This window comes from Mustela erminea, chromosome X (genome assembly GCF_009829155.1).
Source record: "Mustela erminea isolate mMusErm1 chromosome X, mMusErm1.Pri, whole genome shotgun sequence".
Classification (NCBI taxonomy): Eukaryota; Metazoa; Chordata; class Mammalia; order Carnivora; family Mustelidae; genus Mustela; species Mustela erminea.
In genome coordinates, this window is record NC_045635.1 from 98,766,602 (window position 1) to 98,779,227 (window position 12,626).

At 44.6% G+C, this 12,626-nt stretch overlaps 1 protein-coding gene across 4 annotated transcripts in view; it reads left to right on the plus strand.

Annotated features, from left to right (window-relative positions):
• DOCK11 (dedicator of cytokinesis 11) overlaps window positions 1-12,626 on the plus strand; it is a 191,193-nt gene that overhangs the window by 47,076 nt on the left and 131,491 nt on the right. For 3 of the 4 annotated variants that reach the window (XM_032331697.1, XM_032331695.1, XM_032331696.1), the window contains exons 2-6: window positions 1,498-1,614; window positions 1,700-1,789; window positions 2,212-2,294; window positions 3,576-3,645; window positions 4,254-4,349. In XM_032331697.1, the coding sequence (XP_032187588.1) occupies window positions 1,498-1,614; window positions 1,700-1,789; window positions 2,212-2,294; window positions 3,576-3,645; window positions 4,254-4,349 (456 nt within the window). Of the gene's footprint in view, window positions 1-1,371; window positions 1,615-1,699; window positions 1,790-2,211; window positions 2,295-3,575; window positions 3,646-4,253; window positions 4,350-12,626 lie in introns of those variants that run through there. The other variant, XM_032331694.1, reaches the window with a different exon arrangement.

A 12,626-nucleotide genomic window follows, 5' to 3' on the forward strand; every position in this document is an offset into this window, starting at 1 on the left:
TGGGTGTTGAACCACTATATTGTATACCTGAAACTAACATTACGCTGTATGTTGCCTAACTGGAATTTAAATAAAAACTTTTAAAAAACCCTGTTTTCAAAGGATTGTGGGATATGCCATACTGGAGACTTCCTCAAATACTGTGTACACAAATACAATTCCAATTCCATTATGATACTAAGTTTCAGTGTATGCTGTATTCAGGTTTACTTTCTGTTGTTTTTTAATAAAAATTTTAAGTAATTTTAATTTGATTTAGTAAAACACTGTTATCAGGAAGCATTAATATACACCCACCTTGGTTTGGAATAGTATATTGAGATGTAGCTCCGATGAATCTAAATATCTTAGTATTTATCCAACAATTAACAGTGGCATGCCCGCCGTGTGCCAAGTGCCATTGCCGGGGCTGGAGTTAGAACAGCGACCAAATAAAGGGAAATCTCCGCCGTCAGATAAGCAGAGCGGTAAAGTAGGTGTTATATCACATGGTGCTAAGTTCAGTGAAAGAAAAAAATGATAGGAAGGTAGGTGGTGGGATCCTCTTCCAAGTTCAATGTCTTGCATATTCCTATCTTTGTGTATCTCTGAGGGGGAGGAGAAGCTGCGTGAGGTAGAAAGAACAGAGCCTTTGTAGTCACAGACCTTGGTTTGAATTGTAGCTCGGAAGGCAGACAAGTTACGTAGTGTTGAGTGCAGAGTTTCCTCATCTGTCCAATGGTGACAAAGATTAAGCCTGTTTCTATTTTTTTATTCATTCTTTCACTCACGCTCGCTCTATGGACTGAGCCAGCCAGGCACCCCAGATCAAGCCTATTTCCTAGGGTGGTTATGAGGCTTACATGAGAAAATACAGAGAAAGCGCTTGGCACAGTGTCTGGCACACTTGTAGAAAGGGCTTGGTAAATGCTCACTCTTGTTACTCTTATTAATAAGTCATAGCCTGGATTTCTCCCGACACCGACCCTGCCCCTTGTAACCTTAGCCTCAGGCTGGGGCCCTCCTCTCAGTGGCCACGTCCCCCGGAAGTCTGGCAGGGATCCCCTGACTTTGTCACCTAGGACCCCACCCTTTCACGCCTGCCTAGAGGCTCGAGCATCTCCAATAGCCACACTTGGCCAGGCCCGGCCTGCACCAGGTACACAAATGTCCATACTTTGTCCTCTTCGGTTACCCAGTGAACAGAGCCAGTTCCCTAAAAATCAACCGGCAGGCTTCCAGACAGACCACTCTTTGTTTTACCTTACATTTTTGCAGGGCACATGGCAAAGTAGGGTACAGGGCTAGCTCTCCAGACCCCCGGGGCTTTAGCGGAGAGATCTGCGTGTGTGTCCATGTGTGTTTGGCATCTGCGCTTTTTGTTTATGAAGGATGTTTCTTGTGAAAGCATCCGAAGTGCTCACTGCCGTCAGTAGTCCCTTCTGTCTTTCACACATGGACAGGAATTTATGCCTCATGAATCTGACCATATTAACTTTGTTTTTGTCTCTCATTAAGGAAAAGACCAAAATTGTTGAGCCCTTGGACTACGAGAATGTTATCACCCAAAGGAAAACCCAGATTTACAGTGACCCCCTCAGAGACCTGCTTATGTTTCCAATGGAGGATATCTCTGTGAGTTCACAAACACTACTTTCAAGGAAAATGCTTATGCTCTCCAGGTTGGTTCTTAACGGCAAGAATGTTCCTTGTCTTCTAGATCTCGGTGATAAGTCGTCAGCGCAGAACAGTGCAGTCCACTGTGCCAGAAGATGCTGAGAAAAGGGCCCAAAGTTTGTTTGTCAAAGAGGTAAGACCCTCAGAGGCCACAGACGGACATTATTAAAGTAAAAATAAAATGTTCTTCTTTTAGCATTAATGGGAAATAAAATGACTAACTTAGTGGACCTCCGTGAGAAGTCTGGATGATAGGGCAGAGAGGAGAGAGCTTAATCACTGTGACAAACAGCATGGGTTCTTAGTTTCTCTCTCTTTTGGATTTGAATCTTTTCTGAATTTGGAGTCAGAGTGTTCCAGAGTATGTATGCATTGGGATTTTTTGCTCCCAGTTGGTTTAGGGAGACCATGTTAATCCCCAAAGGATGATCCCAGTACAAGTGTTTTCCAAATGATTTTTACAAAGTCTGTCACCGTCCTTTATCAGACTTTTGCACACTGGATAGATGTATGCTTGCTTGATGTTTCAAATTAAAAATTCCTATTTTCTTTCAGTGTATTAAAACCTATAGCACAGATTGGCACGTGGTAAACTACAAGTATGAAGACTTCTCTGGAGACTTTCGAATGTTGCCGTGGTAAGTGTAGAATTCAGGGGAAGCCTTTGAGAGGAGAGTTACTCAACATTTTACCTTTTTCTAACCACTTATGAAGCTTCTCAGAGATAATTTATAATAAAGCAAGGCCTTAAAGTGACCGGCTTGTTTGGTAAATGTATTTTGGCCAATTGAATATGTTTTCACTTTACACATTGAAATTCTTCCCAAAATGTATGCGTTCGCTTTTTGGCTTTGATGCAGCTATATTGACCATAAAATCTTTTAATTCTGGATAATGTAGTGAGCACTTTCCAGTGGTGTCCAGGAAAATGCTAGAAGTGGGGCACCTGGGTGGCTCAGGCGATTACGCATCTGACTGCAGCTCAGGTCATGACCTCGGGGTCCTGGGATTGAGCCCTGTGTCGGGCTCCCTGCGCAATGGGGAGTCTGCTTGTCCCTCTGCTCCTCCCCCAGCTCATGCTCTCTCTTTCTCTCCCAAGTAAATAAATAAAATCTTAAAAAACAAAGAAAATACTAGCAGGTACTTGGTTCAGTTCGACAACCCCAGACATCCCTTGACAAAAGCACATTTCTTTCCGTTGAGTTGACCGACTGCTGAGAGCACACTGGCCCAGGAGCCAATTCCAGTCTTACTTGTTGAGGTTCAACAACCACTTACTATCACTTACTACAACCACATCCAGCTGCGTACTAGCGGGATGTCCTTGGGCCAGTCACTCAATCTCTTTGAGCCTCCCTGTTCTCCGTTTCCTCATCTGTAGTACTCCTAACCTCATAGGCCATCTATCATCTGGGAAATGTTTTCGAGAAATAAGACATTGTGTAGCCTCTTGTAGTTTTCAAAAACAATTCCCTAAAAAAGAAAACAGGCCTAAAGACGTCCTTTAAAATTGAATCCCAAGATGGATGACCAGACCAAGTTCATACAGCAAATGGATGGAAGAGCCAGAATTACACTGTGTTGCTTTTTTTTTTTTTTCTGGGGAAAGATAAGCTTCTGCCACCACTAACAACTCTGGCCCACATTCTCTGGCAGTTCTGGGCTGACTTAGTATTTGGCTTAGCTGTAGCTTCGCCACAGGCCGCACACGTACGAGTCCTCACGTAAAAGGTAATGTAAGTTTACTCAGAGAGGAAACTCTGAGTTTGGAAAGGCGAAAAGAATTTATCCTCCTCAGATCTTGGCGTTCCTTGGTTGTAAAAGAGAGAAGTCTGTCTATTCATCTTGCTTTTATTTTATTTTGTTTTTTTTTTTGTCTGTTCTCTTCAGTATCTGAGGTAATTCTCTTGCATTTTCAGCAAATCTCTGCGACCAGAAAAGATTCCCAGTCATGTATTTGAGATTGACGAGGACTGTGAGAAAGATGAGGTAAAAGTGGGGGCCACCGCGGTGGTGTCCTCAAGGTCGCTTCTGCCGACACAGAACTCCTTGAGAAAAGCTGAGGGACAGTATTGTTCTCAAGTGATTGGTGGCCGGCTTTCAAGCTAATGAGTGTTTTTAAAAATTAAAAAAAAAATTGTTGCATTTCCAAGTGGAGTTTAGGGAAAATCAAGTGAAGTGGGCTGTGCTTTGTATACGAACATGTTTTCCCACCTGTGGGAGATGCTCGTGGGGCTTGTTTTCTCTGCACTGGGCATGCGGCAGGGTGATTAATCTAGAACCCCCTGCGTAATAGATCCCTCTTGGGACAGATGGCCTGGATGTCTGTGCCATTTTGAGGAGCAGTTTGACTGTTTACTTCATGCAGAAGACTCCCAGAAGACAGCCCCTGAGATTCAGTGAATATTGAGCACCTGCTGTGTGCATGGCACAGAGCCTTTCTTTCTCTAGTTAATGATTTTAAGTTTCATCAGGCATCTTTGTGGGGTGGGGAGGTTGTGCTTTAATTAGAAAGTGGGGAAGTGCCTCGTTCGTGTCCCCACAAAAGTTTGATTAGACGGACGGCTGTTTTACTGACGGTTTTTGCCCTATTTCAGGATTCCTCTTCGCTCTGTTCTCAGAAGGGTGGCGTCATAAAACAAGGCTGGTTGCATAAAGCCAATGTAAATAGCACCATCACGGTTACCATGAAGGTAAGAAGTAGTCTTTGTATTATTTCATCATTTTAAGGACATTGTCATGAGTAACCTGTGTGGAAAACATGTTTCTTTAAAAAAATGTTTACAGGGACATGTGGGTGGCTCAGTCGGTTGGGTGCCTGCCTTCAGCTCAGGTCATAATCCTGGGCTCCTGGGATCGAGTCCCGTGTCCGGCTCCCTGCTCAGCGGGGAGTCTGCTTCTCCCTCTCCCGCTGCCCCTGCCTCCTGCTCACTCTCTCTCTCTCTTCCCTCAAATAAATTTTAAAAATATTGAAAAAAAAAGGTTTACAGTGAGCCCTAGCCAAAAAAAAAAAAAAAAAATTCTCTATTGAGATGATTTTCTCACAGATGTATAGAATTTAAAAACTCTGCAACCTCAGGATAAATTTAGAAGTGCAACTTTTTAAAGAAATGTAATTATTCAGAATCAGGAAGTTTACAAAGGAGGCTGTCATTCAACGATGCTTCCATTAAAAATAAAAAAAATTGAGGAAGGAGGCTGTCAGCTGAATGAAGGTAATGACATTGAAACAAAAGGGCATCACAGGTTCCTATGTGGAGACGGATATACTGAATAGAAGGATCGGGTAGCCCATTAATTTGGCAAATATTGATTAGGCGCGTATTCTGTGCTGGTCACGAGGGGAAAGCTATGGATGTCTAAGATGAGGGTCCCTGAATGCCAGTGGTCTCCAGATGAGATAAGGAACATACCAAATTTCCTACTAGACAAAGTGGTACCTTGGTGTTGTCCGAGAATTACAGAGTTGTGTAGTTTGGCCAAAATATCTGCATATGGGGTTTGTAGGAGATAAAGGTAGAACTGGGGGCAGGGGAGTTGGGGAGATCTCGAATGCCTCGGGCATGAAGCTGACTTTTGTTCCAGAGGCTTTGAAGAACCATTAAAATCCGAAGGTGAAGCTAACGAGCTACTTGGAAGGTTCTGAGCAGAAAGCCAAAGATTGTCTTGTACCAAATATAACTGTTCTTGCAAATACTCAGTACAAGGTCATGTGGTTTGCCAAGGGTGATTCACACTGCCATTAAGTACAGAAGGCCATTCTGTCTCTCACATAGCCTGTGAGCAGAAACCGTGGGTGTCTACCAAGAGAAGACTCCAATTTTATCTTAATTTAATATTTGGCCTGCTGCTTTCCATTGAGTGGCTATGTCCAGTTCTCGCTTTCATTTCCAAGTCCTAGGAATAATGAATCCAAGTTGTAGGATGCTTTCTGCGTGTCTCCTGCACTTAACGTTAACATGGGCTTTAGCTGATGGTGATGAATCCATTCGTCGAGGACCTCATGTGTATGTGCCAGGCACCGTACTGGGTGTTTTGTAGTCTGTATCTCATTTAGTCCTTGTGGCAGTCCTAGGATAGAGGGGTCCTATTTGTATTTTTGGTTTAAGACGTGGGAAGTGAGGCACAAAGAAATGAATGGTTCACCCAAGGTCACACAGCCCCAGATTCAGACATGGGATCTGAACCTAGCCAGGCTGATGCCCGAGCCTGTGCTCTTCCAGGCACACAGTCAAGGCCAACTAGCTGAGTGAGTGAGACTCAAGGCTTTATTATAATATACGTCCAATCAGAATTACCAGGTTCAGCAGGGCGCCTGGGTGGCTTAGTCGGTTAAATGTCTGCCTTTGGCTCCGGTCAAGATCCCACGGTCTGGAGATTGAGTCCCCTGTAGGGCTCCCTGCTCAGTGGAGAGTCTGCGTCTCCCTTTGCCCTCCCCACCCCCCCGCTTGTGTTCATTCTCTCTCTCAGATAAATAAATACATAAAATATTAGGGAAAAAATTCTCAGGTTCAGAAATGCTTGTGTGAAAGAGTATAATTCAGTGCAGATTGCCAGAAAATGGTTCTGTGGGGTTTTTTTTTAAAAAAAGATTTTATTTGTTTGACAGAGAGAGAGACAGCAAGAGAGGGAAGACAAGCAGGGGGAGTGGGAGAGGGAGAAGCAGGCTTCCTGCTGGGCAGGAGCCTGATGTGGGGCTAGATCCCAGGACTCTGGGATCATGACCTGAGCTGAAGGCAGGTGCTTAACGACTGAGCCACCCAGGCACCCCGGCTCTATGGGTTTTGATTCCACTCTCAGCATTCTCAAAATATTAAAATGTTTTCTCCATACTTACTGTAGCTCAACATGAATATAATGTATGGAAATCTGGGATTCATAGAACAAGACATTGGGGAATTAATACCTTCAGAAAACAATTCACCATGGGATTCTTTTCAATAGTGAATTCCTCTAATGCCTTTAAAATAGAATTTGCTTTGCATACAACTTTTTAGGAGCCCGTTTATTATAAGTCAAAACACAGTTGCCTGTAAAAAGTACATGCTTCCCATTTTCCTCTGTAGTTTGTGAAACACAGATTGGTTGATGCAGTGGGCAGACTAATTGTCCCCCCAAAGATGGCCATGTCCTAATGCCCAACATCTGTAAATGTTCCCTTACATGGCCAAGGGGACATTTGTATTTTTGGTTTAAGACGTGGGAAGTGAGGCACAAAGAAATGAATGGTTCACCCAAGGTCACACAGCCCCAGATTCAGACATGGGATCTGATTAGATGGCTAATCAGCACACTGGGAGAGGAGCCTGGGTTTTCCAGGTGGGCTCAGTGTAATCACAAGGGTCCCTGTCACTGGAAGGAGGAGGCAGAAGAGGAGGGTCAGGGAAGGAGGTGAGAGGGCAGAAGCGGAGTCAGAGAGAGATGCTTTGTTGCTGGCTTTGAAGATGGCGGAAGGAGCCACTGGCCAGGAAATACTGGCAGCCTCCGGAAGCTGGAAAAGGCAAGGAAATGGCTTCTCCCCTAGAGATTCTAGAAAGGGACACAGCTCTGCCACAACCTGGATTTTCACCCAGAGAGACCCACCTCAGACTTCTGCTCTGTAGAACCGGCAGAGAATACATTTTGTTTTAAGCCACAGAGGTTGTGGCAGTTTGTTCCAATGACGATAGAAAAACGAATTCAGTCAAGTAGCGAAAGATTGATTGTTTAGCTGATGTGTTGTCTATCCCGGAGGTTGCAAACAGTACCACTCACAGGGGCCAGGCAGGAGCCATAAATTCATGAAGCGTGTGGTGGGGTCTGAGGCAACTTGGTGACCACATGGCCCAGCTGAAGGGGACAGCTGCCGCCTGCCTCCAGCTTATTGTCGCTCTTCCGCTCTGAGCTAGGCTCCTTGCGTTGTTGCCTCCTTTCGTCCCCAGCTGTTCACGTTTTGGCCACTTCTTCTTCCTTTTTTTTTTTTTTTTAAAGTGAGATACAGTTCAAATAGCATAAAACCACTTACTTTCTTTTCTTTTTAAAACTTCTACCAAACAGTAGGCAAAGAAAGGAAAAGAAGGATAAATCAAAGTGATCCTGTGTGCCACACAGCTCTTAAAAAAATAAAACGAGGAGGAATAATGTGAAAAAGGCCATAACGAGATTTGGGAACTGTGCCTGGTCAGGGATTTCATTTATCCCAGATCCTCTCCATTTTGGATTTCTGGGAGCCGGATATACGTCCCCTATTCTTCCTGTTTCACATCCTAAGCCAGAGCGGTAGTATTCTGCTTCGGGGTTAATCACAGCTGGGATGGGCATGAGAGGAAGAAGGTCTGGCCAGACTCAGTGAAAGGTGTTTGAGGGGTTTTGCCAAGAGGTTTTTGTTTTCCTCTAAGAATTGTGTTTTTTAATTTTTTATTTTTTATTAACATATAATGTATTATTAGCCCCAGGGGTACGGGTCTGTGAATCGCCAGGTTTACACACTTCACAGCACTCACCATAGCACATACCCTCCCCAGTGTCCATAACCCAACTCCCCTCTCCCTACCCACCTCCCCCTGGCAGCCCTCAGGTTGTTTTGTGAGATTAAGAGTCTCTGATGGTTTGTCTCCCTAAGAATTTGTGTTTTAACTATTATTGAGTTCAGCCTCGTGGAAGTTGGTCGAAACTCGCTGAGTTTACGGTGCCATCTCTATGTAAAGAGAGGGCCTGTGACTGTAGGGAGAAGGGCCATGGCGGGATGGGGGTGGGGTGGGGGTGGGTGTTGGATGTGCATTTTGTTTGGCCAGCCTCGAGAACTTGGAGTGAGGGCCAAGGTGGAAGTCCAGGCCTCTGAACTGGGACGCCCTGGGGGCCTTGAGCTTGCCCCCTCAGGTTGGGGAATCAGACATGTTCTTCCTGTGGCAGGCCTGGACTGGCCCGGACACAGGAAAGAGTCTAAATCTAATGGTGGGGGGAGCAGCTGACCCTGCCCTTGGAGAGTCGGCAAGGGCAGAGGCAGATGAACTGAAGCAGAGGGCTGACGGTTCACGAGATGTTCTGAGAGGAAAATCCCTTCTAGATTTGTTTCTGTGATGGTAGCCTTTGATGTGAAGAATATTAATGAGTCTTGTAAATGAACGGGAAGGTGAGTCGGGCACGCTATCGTTATCTTAGTCATTTTCCTGATACTAAGGGCAATTATCCCCTTCGTATGTCTAGGGTCCCCTGCCTGCTAGGATGTCCAGCCCATGCTGGTGAGAAGCGTAGGTAGCTTGAGCAGTGAGCACCACAGGCTTAGAGCTGGCCAAGTGGAGAGCCAAGAATCTTTGCTGTCAGAAAAATTCAAGCTTTGATAGGCTCGCAGTAGACTAACCAGGAAGCTACAACAGAAGGATCTCGGTATTTCTCATGACTCAGTAGCACATAACAGCCTGTGGGAGACATGTGCCTTCCCTTCTGTCTCATCTGTGACTCTTCAGTGTGCTGTGGCTTGACATGGGCCTGTGGATCCCCTTGGGGTTGACAGGGATTAAGGTAGGGTAGCTGGAACCTTCTTAGAGTGAGGTGTCACTTTCAGGGTCTTTATTCATTTGAAAAAACTTCTGGATTTAGAGGAAAAACTGTAGAATCAGTCCTTTGGAAAATTTGAAATGATGGACAGCAACTCAACTCTCTCTTTTTTTTCAAGATTTTATTTATTTATTGTAGAGAGAATGAGAGAGCGCCTCAGAGAAGGAGTAGGGAGAGGGGACAACGGAAGAGGGTGAAGCAGACTCCCCACTGAGCAGGGAGCCCAAAGACAGTGTGGGGCTCGATCCCAGGACTCCAGCATGACCTGAGCTGAAGGCAGACACTTACTTATCTGAGCCACCCAGGCGCCCCTTAACTGTCTTTGTAAACAAGGCCAAGTCCCTTTCCTGGATTCTTTGACTGTCAGAAATAAGGGAGTCTAAATGTCATGGAAAGGAGAAATGGGAGTTGTCAGAGAAGGTGGAAAGAAAAAAAACAAGCGAAGGAAAGAGGGTTAGAAAACACTGAGCCAAGGCCAATAGCTAAAAGGGAATCAGAAGACTCTTACTTTATCAAGTCTTTGGAGAAAGCAAGCACGTGATCTGTAATGTGACATAAAGAATGTAGCCACAGTAATTCATGTATAGGCTGCTTTAGAAAGCGAATCCTCCCTTGCTAGCTGCCAGACAGTTTTGCAGGAACATTCAAGTTGATAGTGATGGGCTCTAGGGCGAAGGGGCTAAGTTGATTTCTTCATATGGGAAGATGACAAGAGCCCATGTTTGTGGAATAAAAATTTTGCACTTTTGCTCATACACGCCTTTCCACCAACTCCAGTCAGTGTTTAAGAGAAAAGCCTGCATCATTTTCTGCCATCGTCACGATTTCCCCAGAGGTGTTGGCCGAGCCTCTCCGTGGTTGGCTAGGAAATTGGTCGTGAGGAACCCAGGCTCCAGGAGAGCTGGCGATGATGTGCATTAATGCCCACGGCACGCTTTCAGTGGCTGGACACTTCCTCTTGCCGAGGAGATGCTGGCGTCATGCAGCTCTTGTCCTATCGTCTGTCCGCAGTGACTGTCGTACCCCGAGCTTATGATTTGCTTTGTTCTCGGTGTTCGTGTTAGAACAGGGCAAGCCTTGTCATAGGTGATTAATTTCCCCCACTTGTACTTTTCTAGTTAATCAGAACCCATCCCTTTGCCGGTCTGTAATTCCTGGGAAAGTTTTAGAGAGCAAGTTGAAGATCTCCTAGAGAATAAATGATTCCTTAGACCGAAATGCCAATCTTGACAGAAACCTGTCCATTTACATTATCTCTCAAGTAGCTGCTGGGAAGCTCTGCTTTTTTCTTTGACTCTTTTTCACCTTGGTGAAGAAATTGAATGCAAATGACATAGCTAAGATACTGGATTTGACCTTCCCCTGGCGCTTAGAGCTAGTTTTCCTAAGGGATATAATGATCTATGGAATAAGGAAGAGTCTGATATTGAGGGAGGTTTTTCATTAAAAAAAAAAAAATGTCTGTTGCAGATTCTTGGCCAACCCCTGGGACACCTACCTTTATGCCTCTTCTTGGCTCCATTGGGGCACATTCCTCTAGCTTCCTCCTCCCCATTCCCAGCAATTAAATGTTGAAGTGTCTTGCTATGTTATCGGGGTTGTAAGTTCAACTGCTTGATGTATGACTCGCTTCGCCTGCCCCCTCCCACTTGTTATATATATCCAGAGTCAAACAGTCCTCACTTATTCTTTTGACTGTTACAGGAGAGTTTTTTTCCTTCTGTGTTGGGAGAACAACAAATCAAGGAATTTTACCTAGGAAAGCGCATGTGATATTAAAATAATTGCTGGGGAGGCCAAGGTCATTATGTTTATTGGAACAAAAGGAAGAGAAATTTTTTAAATGTTGTTTTTAGGTTAGTGCATTGAGTTCTCAAGTCTAGCAGACTGTCTCTCCCAGCTGAAAAACAGATTATAGTCATTTTATGGGTAAGGGATTTCTCATGAATTTGTTTTTATTTTTTATCTGTTTATTTTTTTTTAAGTGGACCCCATGCCCAGCGTGTAGCCCAACACAGGGCTTGAACTCATGACCCTGAGATCAAGACCTGAGCTGAGATCAAGAGTTGGGTGCTTTACCAACCGAGCCAGCCAGACCCCCCGACTTGTTTTTCATGTTTAGTTTTTCCTCATTTATTGGTGACTGTTGAAAACCATTTATTAGAGGATGCCCATGTGCCAGACATTATGAGGAATCAATGAATTCATCACCAGATATGTACTGAATATCTTATTAACTCAAAGTGTTAGTATTGCAAAGGGTAGGGAGAAGTTTCCCATGCAGAACTTAAAACCTCTTTAGGGAGATGGGACACAAAATGAAAATGGTTTAAGGGCACCTGGCTGGCTGAGTTGGTAGAGCATATGACTCTTGATTGTGTGGCTGTGAGTTCGAACCCTACATTGGGTGTACAGTTTACTTAAAAAACTAGTATACTGTTGAAAGGTGTTTTGGAGACCAAGTGCTGTAATGAGTCCAGGTCACTGTGATCTGAGGTCAGAGAAGGCTTCTTGAAGGAGGTAGGGCCTCCACGGGAGAAAATCAGGAGGTGAGAGGTGGAAGCAGGTGTGTACGGGGCGGGAAGTGTGTTAGGTGAAGTTGGGTAGTCATGGGAGAATAAATTTTGTTTGGTCCATCCTTATCTCCCTGCACCTCAGTTTCTCCTCTGTAACACGGAGATGATAATAGTAATCACCATACATGGTCATTATGAGGATTAAATGGTATGGTGTGAGGAAAGCCAGAGACTGGACGGTATTAGTAACCACTCCACGGATGTCAGCCATTTGTATTATCTTATATTATTTGTAGGATTGTGGGAGCGCCTTGAAGGTGGGATTGGTCATGTGAGCCCTGCCATGTGGGTGAGGGAGGGTCACTGAAAATTTGAGCAGAGCCATGATGTGCTGAGATAAAGCTAGCTGATAAGATCATTTGTCATAATGAGAAAGGCGGATTGTAGACCTTTCCTTCTAGAATTTGTTCCAAACTAAATAATTTAAAAATCTCCAGTGCCCACATATGGTGGAGTTATTTAAGAAGAGCTCTTTGAGGGACAGCCAAGTGGCTCGGTCAGTGAAGTATCCCACTCTGGATTTCGGCTCAGGTCATGATCTCATGGTCATGAGGTTGAACCCTGCATTGGGCTCCCCACATTGGGCTCCATGCTGGGCGTGGAGCCTGCGTAGGGTTCTGTCCCTGTCCCCTGTCCCCCCTGCCATGCTCTCTCTCTCAAAAAAAAAGAAAAAAGAAAAGATAAAAAAAGCTATTTGCTTTTTAACCAGTTTCCCAGAAAGTAAACCTGTGTGATTTATTAAAACTTGGTGAGACTGTAAAACGATACGGTGAAGAGAGATGAGTGATAGATTAGGTTGCCAACGCACTGGTAGGGGTTCTTCAGTGGGATGAGGTTCTTGACATTCTGGTATAATTA